The sequence below is a fragment of the Lithobates pipiens genome, unplaced genomic scaffold (genome assembly GCF_037356315.1).
Source record: "Lithobates pipiens isolate NorthernLeopardFrog02 unplaced genomic scaffold, aLitPip1_a1.2 Scaffold_13, whole genome shotgun sequence".
Lineage (NCBI taxonomy): Eukaryota > Metazoa > Chordata > Amphibia > Anura > Ranidae > Lithobates > Lithobates pipiens.
This window is the reverse complement of record NW_027507718.1, coordinates 214,858,225-214,875,865: the sequence shown is the minus strand read 5'-3', so window position 1 is coordinate 214,875,865 and position 17,641 is coordinate 214,858,225. Positions and strand designations below refer to the sequence as shown.

Genomic DNA, 17,641 nt, shown 5'->3' with positions numbered 1-17,641 from the left:
TCCCTAGTGTTCTGTCCAGTGCCCTGCATGCAGTTTTATATTATTTATTTCTTTATGCCAGGAAACTGGAGATTGTCCATAGCAACCAAAACTGTCCCTTTACATCAAAAATGATTTTAGACCAGCTAGAAAACAGTGATAATAAATTGGAATCACTCGCAGAATTGATCGACAGATCTGTGGGGAGATCCGTCATCAAATACTGAAAAGTAATGACAGTGACAATTCTGCAACTGAGCAAATTTCAGTGTTTTTGTTTTGATTACATTATTGAATAATTTTTATTATTGTTATATTTATATATATTATATTATTATTTGGTACAATTATTTATAATTATTTATTATATTATAATTTATGATTTCATGTTTCAAACTTTATCATACCTGGGATGTCTGCTAGACTCTTGTTTGGACAGATTTAAGTGAGTTATTGCTAAGAATTACAGGACTACAATATAAAACACCAAATTTTCATGCAAAATAATGGTACTACTTTCAGCACCTAAAATCCAAAATAATCGTACCAACAGGGAGGTTAAAGCAACACTACGATTGCTAAAAAAAAAAAAAGTTTCCTGCAAAAAAAAGGGGTAGGGGGGTATTATAATAAGGACCAGCCCTTTTTCTGACAAACTTTGTTTACAAGTAAAAATCTGTATTTTTTTGCTAGAAAATTACTTAGAACCCCCAAACATTATATATTTTTTTAGCAGAGGCCCAGGAGAGTTAAATAGTGGTGGTTACAATTTCACAGTGCAGAGATTAAAAGAAAAGCCAAAACACAATATATACCCCAATTTTGAAAGCTGGTTCTATGACAAGCAAAAGGAAACATAATGTCATACTTTAAATGTGCATGCTCTTGGAATAGCGCCATGCTTTGGTACTCCATAGGCGATGCTTTAGAAATTTCTACTGGTTTCCAGTTTAGAATTACACAGGAGGTCTAGTGTTATAATTATTGCTCTCCCTCTGATGTTCGTGGCGATACCTAAAGTGTGGTGCGAACACTGTTTTTACATATGTGGGTGTGACCTACGTATGTGTTCACCACTGCATGTGAGCATGGGGGGGGGGGGGGTGAGAGAGCTTTGAAAATTATAGTTTTTTTTTATTACATTTTTTTATTTTTACACTGTGCCTTTTAATTTGTTTTTTAATCACTTTTATTGCTATCGTAAGGAATGTAAATATCCCTTGCGATAACAATGCATCATGACAGGTCCTCTTTATGGAGAGATCTGGGGTCTAAAAGACTGCAAAACTCTCCCCCTACCCTTAAAAGCAAAAGATCAAAAAAAAAGTTTGACCTTGTTTACATGGAGCCGGAGCCAGAAGTGATGTCATGTCACTCTGGTCCTCCTAGGGCAGGGGTGCCCAACCTTTTGAAGAGTGGGGGCCACTTAAGCGACTTGGTAACCGGTCACGGGCCACAATGAGTGGAGCAGAAGGATGACCGTCCCATGTCCACTCTGCATATGCAGTGCAGATGTGGATACAACCCACTCTACTCTATGGGCCCTTGGATCCCATCTGCCCAGATAGGAGACGAATCGGATTGGAGGTAGGTGGGGTATAAACAGCCACAAGTATGTTTTCATCTACGGCTCGATAGAGGTGAACAGAGGGTCAGACCGATAGTGTCAATGGGGCCTAAGGCTGTTTTCACACTGATGCGCTGTGGTTTACCCACACAGAGGGTGCAGACAAGTGCACCTGTGGCTTTCCTGCAGGTTAGCTGTACTTTGCCATAGACTTCTATTATATCCTGCAAGTGTGATGCACTTTCTGAAAGCGCACTAAACTTGCAGGTAATAACAGAAGTCTATGGCTCAGTGTAGATAAGCCGCAGGTGTTCTGCGCTGCACCTGCGGATCATTTTGAAAGCGGCCCAGTAACCACTGCAGAACAGATATGCCCATACATACACTGTGATTTAAGTAATAAACGTAGTTGAAAGTTTTCCATTCAGGTATGGCCGGCTGTTGTCCTAGGCAGATCGCATTTGGTATCACTCCACTGTGATAGGAGTTGGCGCTATACAGGAAGCATTGGCTTTAAGGCTCTGGAGCCACTTGCTTCCTCTACCAGTGGCTTTTTTTTTTTTTTAACAGAAGCTCTACCAGTGGATTTAATAACAACACTGATTCTCTGGGATGGTGGGTTGGCAACCCACAGTCTAAGCTTGCCAACCCACCATCCCAGAGCAGGGGGTCGCGGGCCAGATCGAATGGCTCCATGGGCCACATGTGGCCCCCGGGCCACTAGTTGGGCACCCCTGTCCTAGGGCATAGAGATGAACGGAGACTATCTTTCCTTCGCTTATCTCTGTGCCCAGCCGCCGCCAGCTCCGGATCGATTTTTGGGCTTCCCGATCAGCCAGGTAAGCCGAAAACCACCAGAAAGGCTTCTAAAAGCCAATCTGCTACTCGGATAACTTTTATGAGATGGCACCTCAGGGGAAAAAAGAATACCAGGGGTTATGGCATCTAGCTGCAGCCATAACCCCTGGTATTAAACTCCAAAATCATGATGTATTTTCCCAGTTAGGCAGTAGTTAAGTGGGTATACTTCTCTAGTGACTTGTGTATCCTATCCTCAGAATGCAACACTTCCAAAGTGTCAGATGTCTGTCTCCCACAATGCAAACCGTGGTTTCAGCCATTGAACCTTATGTCACTATGGGTCCTGTAGTAATGTAAGGTCAGTAGATGGAACCAGGCATGACACTCCCCATATGTTCAAGATACTGGCAAAGACTGTACTGCTTCAACAGAGCATAGATCAGAGAAATGGGCTTTCATAAAGGTAAACCAAAAACCTCCTCTTGTGCAGAAAGCTGCTTCGGGTTTTTTTTTTTTTTTATGTGATGATACCTCGCAATTAATGTTTATGGGGTGTGTATGTGGATTAGGGGGTGCTTTAAAAAATGTTTCTAATTATTTTTATTTATTTTTAATTTTTTTATTGTTTATTTGTAGTTTTATTTTAATATTTTAACACGTTTTCTTTTACTGCTAATGCAAGGTGGCTAACAAGCTCCCTATGTAATGGCATTGGGCAGGTGACAGCTCCTCTTTATGGAGACATTAGGAGTATATTATACCTCCAATGTTTCTCTGCCCTCCAATGCAGCTAATCAAGTACAGATTGTGCACTTTCAGAGCCCTATAAAATTGATCAGATCACTTTTACCAGAATGCCCTTCTCCGGCTGTTAAAGTTGGTACCGAGTTTACATTTGCAGTAGCAGATGTGAACTTGCTTTAAACCCTTTTTACCATGCCATTATAATTGTACCTTGGTAGACAAGTGGTTAATTATGGTGATTCTCCCTCTAATTAGCCAATCTGAACAAAGATATATTATACCAACACTAAATATTCCTGCTCCTGGGGGGCACCACTTGTCAGTAGCTGCTTTAGGTTCCCTGATTACTTTCAAAAACATGGCCAAATCCACCGGCCAGACTCGGATTTAATATTCCCTGTTTCCGTGCCAAAAATACGGTACAAAGACTTATTTAAGAAGAAAATTCCAAGGATGGATTTGTGCAGACTAAAGGATTTAGTATTAGAGAGTATAGTTTCTTGGGTGCTCAACTTTAAGATCATATGTGCACATACAATTCTGAATGAACACTGTCTGGGTTTACTGTAGATCTACTGTAGATTTGTGCCCCTAACTATACTTTTTTGTTAACTATTAAGTTTTTAGTCAAAATAAAATTCTTTGTGAGCTTGTTTACTTCCAAACTGTGTTTTATGTCATCAGAGTATTGTTTTGTTTAGCTGTTTACTTACATCTGTTTTTTTTTACATCATCTGTGTTAGAGGAAATGGTTTTCCTTTCTGGCAAAAATATGCCTAAATCTCATCTCGCTAACGGTCTGTAAACTATTCTGTAGCAATTGTTACAAGTTTAGCAGCTAAATGAAATTATGTGGAAAAAGGTGATTCCTAATCGGTTGCTTTATTAAAGTATAAGTCTAACCAAAACGTGCTAATTTTGGATACGGTGGAGAAGGATTAGAGCTTCTGTTTGGTTTTTACTGCCATCCAGGCCCTCATTCAAGACATTTGCCCTTACCCCCATCTGATTGGGGCTATCTATTAAAATGTGCAAGATCTGCTATAAAAGAGGGACTTCAGTTTTATTTTTATTTTAACTACTACGTAGAATACCGATGTTATGGCAGCAGATAGCTGCCATAACCCCATTTATTTCTGAAACGGCTGGTGGTCCTCTTTAAGATAAAAGTGGTCTCGGTGGCAGATTTGCCACAAGACCATTTTAATTGGTGGTGAGAGAGGTGCCCCCCCCGCCACGCTTTGGTTGTCTCCAGGTTACCGGAGCCACCAGTAGCGGCGGAGAGGATCCGATCTTACCCCCTCAGTAGCATGGAGCCGAGCGAGGGAAAGATGGCCCCCACTTGGCTCAATAACACTGGATGACGGAAGCGATGTCAAATGTCACTTCTGCCCAATGGTCTTAAAGGGGATTTTTTTACTTATTTATATATATTTTTTATTGCATTTAAGTGTATATGTGAGCTCTGAGGTCTCTTTGACCCCAGATCTCACGTTAAAGAGGCCCTGTCATGCTTTTTTTTCTATTACAAGGTATGTTTAAATGCTTTGTAATAGGAATAAAAGTGGCCCAAACAAAACATTTTTAAAAGGACAGTGTAAAAAATAAAAATAAAAAGTAAAATCAATTTTTTTTAAATTACCCAGTCCCGCCGAGCTCACGAGCAGAAGCGAGCGCATACGTAAGTCACGCCCGCATTTGAAAACGGTGTTAAAACCACACATGTGAGATATCGCTGCAATCGTTAGAGGAAGAGCAATAATTGTAGCAAAAGACCTCCTCTGTAGTTTAAAACTGCTAACCTGTAGAAATTTGTAAATGTCACCTATGTATATTTGTCGCCATTCCGCGAGCGGGTGCAATTTTGAAGCATGACATGTTGGGTATCAATTTACTTGGAGTAACATCATCTTTCACAATATAAAAAAAATTGGGCTAACTTTACTGTTGTCTTATTTTTTTAATTTAAAAAATTGTTTATTTTTTTTTCAAAAAAATTTGCGCTTGTAAGACCGCTGCACAAATACGGCGTGACATAAACATACAGCCACCCACTTTATTCTCTAGGGTGTCTGAAAAAAATACACATATAATGTTTGGGGGTTCTAAGTAATTTTCTAGCAAAAAAATATATATATATTTTAACTTGTAAACAACAAGTTTGAAAAATAGGCCTGGTCCTTAAGTGGTTAAAGTGATTCTAAAGGTTGTAATTAAAAAAACTAAAAACAAACATGTTATACTTACCTGCTCTGTGCAATGGTTTTGCACAGAGCAGCCCTGATCCTTTTCTTTTTGGGTCCTCCATCAGCGGTCCTGGCTCCTCCTCCCTGCCAAGCCATGCTCCTTTGAATGGACATTGTTCATTCACACACACAGCCTGGCTTACCCCCCTCCCAAACTCACTTCTCCTTGGCTCACTGGCTGTGATTGACCGCAGTAAGAGCCAATGGCTCTTGCTGCTGTGTGAGCCAATGAGGTGGGAGAGACCCGGGAGAGCTGCTGCTGTCTTGCAAATCTCTGGATCGAGATGGGGCTCAGGTAAATAGTGTATAATGGAGGCTGGGGGGGAGTTGCACCCAGAAGGTTTTTTTACCTTAATGCATAGAATGCATTAAGGTAAAAAAAAAAAAAACCTTCTGCCTTTATAACCACTTTAAGTGTTTAACCAATTTTTTTATTTCCAATTTCCCACTCAAACCTGTCCCCATCTTCCAACCCCTTAGACTGGCCATACACAGTTCAAATCTTCTGCTGAACCGGCCAAGATTCCAACCAGTAATGGGCAGGCTGAATGTATCAAGTTGACTGATCAACTTGGGTACAACCAGTGTGCTGCATCCTCTTGTGATTATCACCAGCAGCTGCTATAGCTGATAGCGATAATCAACGTCTTCTCCTTTCCTCATTTCCCATTTGCAGGAAATCAAGGAACCTAACTATGACATACTTCCTGGGGTGCCAACCCCTGGATCCACACCAAGAAACACATGCCTTCCAGACTCTATAGTAAGTGATTCTGGAAGCCGGATTCCTGGCATTATCCAAAGTAGACACTACTGAAGGAGATAACCCACGGTCCTTTAGAATGTGGGTTTCAATTGCCAAACCCTTAAATTTATCATCTGTTAGGTAGGATGGAATACTGGACCTTGTGCGAGAAGGTCTGGCCATAATGGCAGAGTCCAAGGGACTCATACAGCCATCTTTATGATCTCCACAAACCAAGATCTTCTGGGCCACGCTGGGGCCACCAAAATCACCTCCTTTCCTTCCTGCTTGATCTTGCTTCGCTTGTGGCTGGCCTTTCTTTTTCTCTAAACACCACCCTATTTTTTTTTGTATGTTATAATATTTTTTCCGACCCTCACTCAGACAGCCTACACACAGTGATCCCTTAACACACTACACCTTACACCATTCCTGACCTGCACACACATGTCCTTTTTTAAATGCACTACTATATTTATCTTACTAACTAACTCCACCTATAACCCACCAATAAAAAAAGGAAAAACTCTGTGACATCACTGGACTGTATCCATATACGGCAGTTTAGAGTTTATAGTAGTATACCCCACACTTACGGGTTTTAAACTTAGAGTATTAAGAGACAAAAGGCTTTTTTTTTATGTGAAATAGAAATGTACATTTATTAACTTTTATGACAAAAAATTCTCTGTACAGTAACTGCTATGCTATACACAATGCTTCATTATTATTATTTTCTGTGTATGCTAAACATACATGTGCATGTACTCCTAGCATGTCTAAATAAACAATGCAGGAAAGGACAAAACCAGACAAAAAATGTTTTGTACAGTGGAGAAGGGATAAAACTTCTGTGTTTTCATTACTCTCTGTTCCTTCCTGTCTTTGTGGCTGCTTCACTCCTTGTTTCTTGTATGGGTATCAAAGTGACAGGAAATAAAGGTAAATATTGCTTATGACGTCCATGACCAGTATAAAATCCATGCAGAAATTTTAACTCCATCCAAAACAAGAATTGTGTCAGAAGTTAAAGTGATTGTGTCAGGTGATACAGAGATGAAACAAATCCTCTTACATAAGTTGTACCTGTTTATCTGTAGCGCTCTCACCTCTACATCTATTCAAAATGTAGAATTTATTGCTTGAGAATTCAGAAAGCAGGGAGCTGAAGTTATACTCTGAAGAGCTCAGTGGGAGCTGATCAGAGGGAAGGAACACACTCTCCTTCACACAGCATGCAGGGACAGATCTGAGGCTGTCGATCAGCTGGAGGTCCCTTCCCTGTCACCTTTTTACCTCTTGGCGTCAGGAAAATGTGTCAGAAGTGACTTGTGCAGTTAGCAGAGGAACTAGAGAGAAGACAGAAATTACACTTAGTGCTCTGGATTGAGACAAGTATGCACTACAGAGGGACCTGCTTTGCTCATATTTCAGAGGTTTACAACCACTTTAGAGTTTAAAATATGTCTCTGGCCAAAATGTAAAATCATATCATAATTTCCACATTTTATTTCAATTATTTCTGATCTACTCTTATTACTCTGAAAGGTATTGATTAGATTCTGTAACATGTATTCACTATGCCCCGTAAGTCATGGGCATATCTGCCACAAGGCAAGCATGGCATTTGCCTTAGGCAGCAGTTTTCATGGGGGCAGCGCCGCCACCTCCAGCATACCTCTTCCTGCCACTTCACCCAGCTGCAATGACCCCTGCAAACCCTCTGCCCTGCAGCCGTTGGCTTCCCTCTGCCCTCCCGTTGACTTTGGGAGCTGCAGCACATCCATAGAGGGATCCCTTTGCCCAAATAGATCCCCTTCTGCTCCTCTCACTGTCTCTTTAGCACCCCCACCTCCTTGATCGCCAGGCGCCTCTACCATGTACTGCTGGCCGGCTCTCCCACTCCCCCCCCCCCCCCCCCCCACAGCTGCTGATGTGGGAGATGTGGATGGGTGGGGGGGTTGCTTTGTGCAACGGCTGGCTGGCTCTCCCACCCCCCTGCCGCCTGCAGCCGCTGCTAGTGTGGGAGGTCGGATGGATGGATGGATGGAGAGTCGGGGGGGTTGGTAAACATGTGCTTACCAACCCCTTTCCTGAAAGAATAGACAGCGATCACAGTACCGCTTCTGTATTCATTAATCACTAATACATAGTAAACTGTGTTTACTATATTTCATTTTATGAATGAATAGGAGTCTCTATACAGACTCCTATCTCATTTATACACAGTGCCACTCAAGCTGCAGAGAAAGGGACTGTCGTCATGTAAAGTTGTGAATTTGGTTTTAAATAAAACAAAAAACATAGTAAGAGCCCTTGTTTTTGGCGTGATTGGCTGGTGGTGGGTGTCAATGGACAGAAAGGGGTGGGACACATTTAAATGGTGGGGAGCCCCATTTCAGTCTTGCTTAGGGCAGCACAAAACCAAAATACATCACTGCTGTAAGTAGGCGTTGCTTGTGTTACTCATTTCACAGAGTCTGCCTTCTGAAATACAGGACCCACAATCAGTACAAGGAAAACACCACATTATCACTGCTTGCAGGCGTCAAAGTATCATGACATATGTAGTCTTTAGAATTTGAAATTAAACCAAATGAATGAGCAGAATAGAAGCTGCAAAGCAAGATGTCTCCTCAATCCATGTGATTATTTTAAACCCCTTCTACTGACTGCAGTAAATGATATACTACTGCATGTAATGCAAGGGAATGGATGGATTCTATATAGGATATTTAATAAGGCTACTTTGTACTGGCACAATAGAAGCAGGTTTGGGTGTTTCCAATATTTCATAGCCCCTCATGCCGCGTAGACACGGTCGAACTGTTTGACGTACTTAGTCCGTTGAAACACATTTCAGCGGACAATCCGCTTGTGTGTGGGCTTCAGCTGACTTTTTCAGCGTGCAGTCCGGAGTACTAAGAATTTTGGATTTTCCAAAAATCTGTCCGTCGTACTTTGGTTTCAGCAGACAATACGGTCGTCAGTATGCTAGTTCGACGGACTAAGAATGGCGCATGCCCAGAATGGATTTACACGGCGGAAGGGTGCTTTGCTGTGTCTTGGACTTCCTATTTCTAGTCCTGTCGTACGTGCTGTACACGTCATCGCGCAAGCTTTCGACAGACTGTTTGTGTATCCGTGTGTGGTCAAGTCCGTTCAGTGGAAACTACGACGGATTGTCCGTCGGATTGTATGACGGACTAAGTACGCCATACAATCCGCTCGTGTGTACGCGGCATCAGATAGCATCTTTGCCCTTTTGAATGCTAATAATGAATTCCCACTAATGACATAGACAACCTGGCCTCTCTTACCATTTTTATTCCACTATATCATGCCTTAAAGTGTATGTTGCCCCAACATTTCATATTCCTGATATGCATGTGTTGTACCATGAAATTGTGTAGGGAAGAAAAGTGTGGGAACTCACCCAAAAATAATAAAGTATGTGTGTGTGTATATATATAATCGCAATTGCAGAGGTAAGATGCACTAAACAATCCTTGAAGTGCAAGCAATCTAGTCCTTCCTACGGACAGATATATAGAAACAACCATGCAGATTGCTGCACAAAATTCTTTTATTTGCAAAAAGGATTACATCAGATAGAAATATAAAAAAAGTACCAGGTACAGCTGGCAGTCAACGTTTCGGGCTATGAAGCTAACGCCCTTTCTCACAATCTCATGTCTACAACCTGGTTATGAAGAAAATAATTTTGTGCAGCAATCCGCATTGTTGTTTCTATATATACATACATTCGTCTGTCGGGTTAGCATACAGACGAGCAGATTTCTCCTGGGTCCGGTGGAGTTCCGGCGGAAAGATTTGAAACATGTTCTATTTCTAAAGTCCGTCAGATTTTTAGACAGCAAAGGTCCGATGGAGCCCACACACGATCAAATTGTCCAACGGATTCGTTCCGTCGGACCTTTGCTGTCAAAGTCCGGTCGTGTGTACACAGCATTAGAATCAGAGGGGAACTGAGGATTGTTGCAACCAAGAGCTTTATCACTAAAAAAGCTTTGGAAAATGCTTAGGATAGTTTACCAATGGCACCTTAGTCAGCATAAATAACCAATGTTATACAGTAGATGCTTATTCTGCAACTGGAAAATAACCAATGTGTTATGTACTAAAGGCAAATGAGCTTCTTTATATGTGGTTAGAGGTTAGAGCAGTACTGCCTCTTCTATAGCATGAATGACGAGGCTGTGGTGGGAAGAAGACTCTGAGCCAAAAATCCAAGAGACGGTGAATCCAAGAAGCCTCGTCATTCATGCTATAAAAGAGGCAGAACTGCACATATAAAGAAGCCACAGCTTATCAGTGAATATAAGACGCAGCCTGGAGTGGGAAAAGCAAAAAAAAAGAAACATCTTTGTAGAAGAACATTGCAATCGGTTGCAAGGAAAAGACCGTCCTTGGTTATAGCGCACCCAGAGCAAGCCCCATCCCTGACCGCCAATGCTATAACTGTGCAAGTATGCTGTATAGCCAAGCCTTTGGTGGGTCAGTGGAAGAAGGACTTCTTGCTGTAATCAAACAGGCCATTTGATGATTAGGAGCAAATGAGGATGTGACCAATCTTATATTCATTTATTGTGCATATCCAATGCACTGGCGGTAAGAGTCATTGATATTGGGTATTGGTGGCGGTCTTTCCTCTATCACCTTCTTGAGCAGTTATGATGGATTTGTTGTGATCATTACAGCAATTTCATATTACTAAAGAACTTTTCGCTTATTACATTTTACCACCTGTGTTTTTTTTTTTTTCATTCTGTATATTTGAGTTTTGTATGTTTTTGTTGAGAGCGCTGCACCAATCTAACTATATTTGAACTGCATTACCATTATCCATTTGGAAATAAGTGGTGTGCAGCAGCTTACAACACTTTATTTTGCACATTATTTACACAGAGTTTCATTGTATTCTATTTAGTATTCCTTTTAATTTACATCTTTATGATATGATTTCTTCATTGATTTGTGTTATCACAGAAAAAATCTGCCATAATGAAGTCACAAATAAATGAGAATGAAAAATTAGAGGAACGAACTATGGAAATTTACATGAATTGGAAAGAAGCTCAGGAGATCAAACAAAAAATGGAAAAAGAAGATTCGGAGTGGCAAGAAACCTGTAAGGATTTTTAAAAAACGATTCCATGTATACATGATCATAAATAACATAATTGAATATTGCAGATATACAAAAAACATACTGTATTTATCGTGCACGCAAGTTGAAGAGTTCTGTTGCAGTCTAAAACGTCTGGCTACCAGACTATTTTAATAATGAAGCAATCCTTTTACTAAGAAAAGAGTAGTCTGACATAAAGCTTAGAAATATACAGTGCCTTGAAAAAGTATTCATACTACTTGAAATTTTCAACATTTTATGTTGCAACCAAAAACGTAAATGTATTTTATTGGGATTTTGTGATAAACCAACACAAAGTGGCACATAGTTGTGAAGTGGAAGGAAAATGATACATTTTTTACAAATATTTGAAAAGTGTGGCTGCAAGTCTTTTTGGGTATGTCTCTACCAGCTTTGCACATCTAGAAAGTGATATTTTTGTCCATTCTTCTTTGCAAAATAGTGCAAGATCTGTTAGATTGGATGGAGAGCGTCTGTGAACAGCCATTTTCAAGTCTTGCCACAGATTCTCATTTGGATTTAGGTCTGGACTTTGGGCCATTCTTAGCCCTTGTACACACGGTCGGACATTCCGACGGAAAATGTCAGATCGGACCGTGTTGTCGGATAATCCGACTGTGTGTGGGCTCCATCGGACTGTTTCCGTCGGAATATCCGACGGACAAAGTTTTAGAGCTGGGCTATAAAACTTTCCGACAACATGATCCGATCGGACTTTGTCCAATTGTGTGTAGAGAATTCCCATCGGACAAAGTGCCATGCATGCTCAGATCAAATTCCTAGACCAAAGCTATTGGCTACTATCCTGAACGTAGTCCCGTCATAATGAAATAACGTCATCACGTTTCGTACGATCGGATTTTCCGACAACTTTGTCCGACCGTGTGTATGCAACACTAGTTTCGGACAAAATCCGACGGATTTTGTTGTCGGAATGTCCGACCATTTGTATAAGTCCTAGCACAAGAATATGCTTTGATCTAAACCATTTAATTGTAGCTCTGGCTGTATGTGTAGGGTCGTTGTCCTGCTGGAAGGTGAACCTCTGCCCCAGTCTCAATTCTTTTTTGCAGACTCGAATGCCATGTACACACGAGCGGAATGTCCAACAGGAAAAGTCAGACGGAAGCTTTTCATCGTATATTCCGATCCTGTGTATGCCCCATCAGACTTATTAACGTTGAAAATTCTGACGGACCTAGAAAGCGAACATGTTCTAAATATTTCCAACAGAACCAATTCCTTTTGGGAAAACCACTCGTCTGTATGCTGTTCCGATGTACCAAAAATGGCGCATGCTCTGAAGCAAGGACGAGATGGAAGCTATTGGCTACTGGCTATTGAACTTCCTTTTTCTAGTCCCGTCATACGTGTTGTACGTCACCGCGTTCTTGACAGTCGGAATTTGGTGTGATCGTGTGTATGCAAGACAGTTTCAGTGGAATTGCGTTGGAAAAACCTTCAGAGTTTATTCTGATGGAAAAACCAGTCGCGTGTACGCATAAGAGGTTGTCTTTTAAGTGAAATAAATGTGTAGTGCTAAAAATATATTGATCGTGGCCACCTGGAACTAATACCAGACAGGTGGTTGCACAATCAATCAGAAAACACAATGATGTGTCACTGGTGTTAAATAATATGGATATATGCAACAAAAAGCTGTGAGCATATAAATATAAGTGGTGATCAAGTAGGCAAATCTAAATCGCACACTAACGTGTCATTAGTGTTGTGCACAAAAACAAATGTAAATAAACAAATTAACAAATCTAAATCGCACACTGACGTGTCATCAGTATTCATTGAATGAGAAATATGATTCAATGTTACAATGTAAACTGTTAATGTGCAGGTGAGTATATCATGTACATGAACAAATATACTGTACAAACTTACATTAATGTATAGTGTTTCTCATAAAAATAACAGTGATATCTAAGAATGAGTAATCAAAGTGAAAAGAAAAAGCAATCCACCAAAGGAAAACAAAAACACAATGAGTCCATGTAATTGTAACGCCACGATGGAAACTCAAAGTAGTCTCAAACGCAATGGCAATGCTTCATTCAGGTGTATAGTAATCAGAACAATCCAGCCATTACAACAATACCTGGGGTTGTGGCTCCACCTTCTAGGGATAGGAGGATTCGGTACCCTTACCCTCAGTATTGGATCCACACGCCAGCAGCGGTGAATCATGCAAGCATGGACGTAAGCACAATAGGCATGGATCGAACTCCAGGGGGAATGCACTCCAACTCCTTCTCTGATGACCAGTAGGAATCAAGGATATGTATGATCACCAGCCATACTGCCAAAAGATTTGTAATTCTGTTCAGCAAGTCTTTTATGGATGCTGCTGTTCTGAAAAAGGCCATGGTAACTGTAATGTCTGGATGAACATGTCAAGAGGGGAGAAAAATGAACCAAAGCAGCATCCATAAAAGAAGACTTGCTGAACAGAATTACAAATCTTTTGGCAGTGTGGCTGGTGATCATACTTATCCTTGATTCCTACCGGGCATCAGAGAAGGAGTTGGAGTGCATCCCCCCTGGAATGCGAGTCATGCCTATTGTGCTTACTTGCATGATTCATCGCAGCTGGCATGTGGATCCACTACTCAGGGTAAGAGTATTGAAACCCCTTATCCCTAGAAGGTGGAGGCACCTTGTAACGGCTGGATTGTTCTGATTACTATACACCTGAATGGAGCATTGCCATTGCGTTTGAGACTACTTTTAAGTTCCCATCGTGGTGTTATAATCACACGGACTCATGTTTTTGTTTTTCTTTGGCGGATTGCTTTTTCTTTTCACTTTGATTAGTCATTCTTAGATATCACTGTTTATTATGAGAAAAACTATACTTTAATCTAAGTTTGTACAGTATATTTGTTCATGTACATGATATACTCACCTGCACATTATCCATTTCCGTTGTAACATTTAATCATATTTCTCATTTAGTGAAGATATTGATGACATGTCAGTGTGTGATTGAGATTTGTTAATTTGTTTATTTACATTTGTTTTTGTGCACAACACTAATGACATGCTCGTGTGCAATTTAGATTCGCCTACTTGTTCACTATTTATATTTATATGCTCACAGCCTTTTGTTTCATATATCCATATTATTTAACACCAGTGACACATCACTGTGTTTTCTAATTGATTGTGCAACCACCTGTCTGGCATTAGTTCCAGGTGGCCACGATTAATATATTTTTAGCGCTACACATTTATTTCACATGCCTTTGTAATTAGTCTTATTGTCATGTTGGCTGTTCACTCTTCAGGTTGGTGCCATGATTATACATTTTTTTTCTTCTAAGATTGCCCTGTATTTGACTTAATTTATCTTCCCATCAACAGGATGATGTGCACTGTTAGTTTTCCGCCACACATAGTGCTTTGCTTTTAGGCCAAAAAGTAACATTTTGGTCTCATCTGACCAGAGCACCTTCTTCCACATGTTTGCTGGGTCCCCCACCTGGCTTATCTCAAACTACAAATGGGACTTCTTGGCTTTCTTTCAACAATGGCTTTCTTTTTGCCACTCTTTTATAAAGGCCAGATTTGTGGAATGCACAACAAGTGGTTGTCCTGTGGACAGAGTCTCCTACCTGAGCTAGGGATCTCTGCAGCTCCTCCAGAGTTACCATGGGCCTCTTGGCTGCTTCTCTGATTAATGCTCTCCTTGCCCGGCCTGTCAGTTTAGGTGGACAGCCATGTCTTGGTAGGTTTGCAATTGTGCCATACTCTTAAAATTTTTGGATTATGGATTGAACAGTGCCCTGTGAGATGTTCAAAACTTGGGATATTTTTTATAACCTAACCCTGCTTTAAACTTCTCCACAACTTTATACCTGATTTATCTGAATACAAATGCACGCCACACTTTTCAGATATTTGTAAAAAATTTGAAAACCATATGTTTTCCTTCCACTTCATAATTATGTGCCACTTTGTGTTGGTCTATCACATAAGACAGGTCAGTTTCAATCCAATTCAATGCAAGATGTTTAGGAAGGCCATACTCATAAGAGCTTATCATTTCAATAACCCCTGCTTGTGTACAGGCAAAGAGCAGCAGCTCACAAGATTTCTGGAAAAATCAACAGGTACTTTTGATATTTATCGATATAAAAAAAAAAATTCAATGGTATATTTAGCAGACCAAAAAGGGAGCATAGAAGAGAAATTCATTGTTGGGTTTACATATTTTAAAGAAAACTTCAGTTCCACTTAGAAAATGTTGAACATAGATATTATAAGGAATGCTGGCTGACACTTTAAACAAATTGTTAGCAGGCTTTTAACAAGATTCAATAATGCTAACGTCTAATGAAACCTGCTAAGGGCTTGTTTAAAGTGAGTCATGCTCCCATTACGATCTGTGTTTGAACTCCCCAAATTGCAGCTGAATTGTACTTTAGAGTGTGACTAAAGACTCCTGTACAGCAGTCTAAATAGGCCCCATATACAGTAAACAAAAAACTTTGTTTACCTTCACCTACTGAGCAAAATCCACCTTCATTTATGTCTTACATGCTCCCCCTCCCAGGTACTGCAGCTTACAGTGGAACAATTGCAACAACAGAATCTGTTCTGCCAATCCAGAAAGCAGTGGGCAGCAGTAGGTGAGGCCAGGTGCTGCCTGACAAATGGTGCAGCACATATTTTTTAAAATAAGGGGCCAGAATTCTCTTATAAAGGTTTTGTTGAAGAGGAACTTCTGTTCCCTTCCATTAGGCCTTGCCCCCCCCCCCCCCCCCCCCCAACACAGCCACATTTGTTATTTTTGCATGTGCGCAGATGAGCCAAAAGGCACTGCCTGGCCTTCAAATATTGCAGAACCCTATTGTACGTCTGTGCACATGCAAGGGAGTTTGCCACACATGTACAGATATACTGAGCTTTGGGACTTGAACCCAGCCCATCTTCACGTGTGTGTGTGTGTGTGTGTGTGTGTATGTGGGTACATGTACGATAGGGCTCTGTGGGGACCCAAAGCCCTGCATCCCATCTGAGCATGTGCAGAATTGGGGTGTGGCAAACATAATTGCTTACACAAGAAGGGCAGACGTTATTTTGCCCTACCAATTAGATGCAGCTGTTTTTCAGCTGACAAATTTTCCAGTCAGATCCTTTGATTTTTCAGTTGAGGGATGTTGGGCGGGAGGCGGATGACAAAGCCACCCACCCACAAATTTTTCAGGAGGCAATTTGTATAGTATATGGCCAGCTTTAGTGTTTAGGTCCAAAACTTCCTAAAGTAAATACATTGCGGGGAAAAAAAAGTATTTGGTCCCCTACTGATTTTGTATGTTTGCTCACTGAAAAAGAAATGATCCATCTATAATTTTAATGGTAGGTTTATTTTAACAGTGAGAGATAGAATAACAAGAAAAAAAATCCACAAAAACACATTTCAGAAAAGTTATAAATTGATTTGCATTTTCTGTTTCAATATGTTTATTGAAAATTTGAATAAACAGGAAAAAACACGAGACTACAATCTGCTCCTTGTGCGCCCTCGCAGGGGCTACAAAGCATGAATATGAAACCAAAGGGCCAACCATCACATTATACTTATAATAAACACAATAAAAGGAGGGAAAATGAGTAGGGGATGGTATCGAGACTGGCTCCGGAACCAGGCAACTCGTTCCCTCGACATTTCCGGAGGGCAAGCCCTTCTCCCACTACCCCCTTCTACGGGGGGCAGCAGTATTCGTTAACAATAGGAGAGATTACAAAAAAGAGTGAAGAGAGATAGGGAACAAAAGAAGAAAAGGTAGAGAGAAAAGAGGGGGAAGAAATGAGTGGGAAAGTTCAGGTGCGGGCGCCTCGCCAAGAGGAGTTAGACCAAGCCCAGGCATGCAGCTTGGAGCGCAGGGAACTCATAGGAGAGCCACGGCTCCCAGATTTTTAGAAATGTAGCATGAGAATCATGAACAATACTGGACATATGTTCCTGAAGTAACATAGCAGTCATGTGGGTTTTAACCCCTTGAAAATCTACCCGTTGGGACTTCCAGGCTTGGGCAATGGTCCGCTTGGCCGCTATAAATAAATAAGTAGCTAACTTCTGTTGAGGGCCCCGCAAACCAGGTACCGGGCAATGTAGGAGAGCTAGCTTAGCGTCCCTTGGGATCGTTAGGTGGAAAAGTGTCTGCAGCAAACCAAAAATCCTAGACCAGAACCCCACCAGCCTTGGGCAAGCCCACCATGTATGCATAACATCACCTCGCTGTCCACAGTTGCGGAAGCATCTGTCCGTACGCCCAGGGAAAGCCCGAGCTGTAATTGATTTGCATTTTAATGAGTGAAATAAGTATTTGTACCCTTTGCAAAACATGACTTAGTACTTGGTGACAAAA

The 17,641-nt window shown here is 41.0% G+C and overlaps 1 protein-coding gene across 1 annotated transcript in view; it reads left to right on the top strand.

Annotated features, from left to right (window-relative positions):
- The window catches only part of SH2D4A (SH2 domain containing 4A), a 174,252-nt gene that overhangs the window by 102,640 nt on the left and 53,971 nt on the right, over positions 1 to 17,641 (top strand). Inside the window, exon 5 of the mRNA XM_077476200.1 lies at positions 11,093 to 11,234. Within this exon, the coding sequence (XP_077332326.1) occupies positions 11,093 to 11,234 (142 nt within the window). The remainder of the gene's footprint in view (positions 1 to 11,092; positions 11,235 to 17,641) is intronic.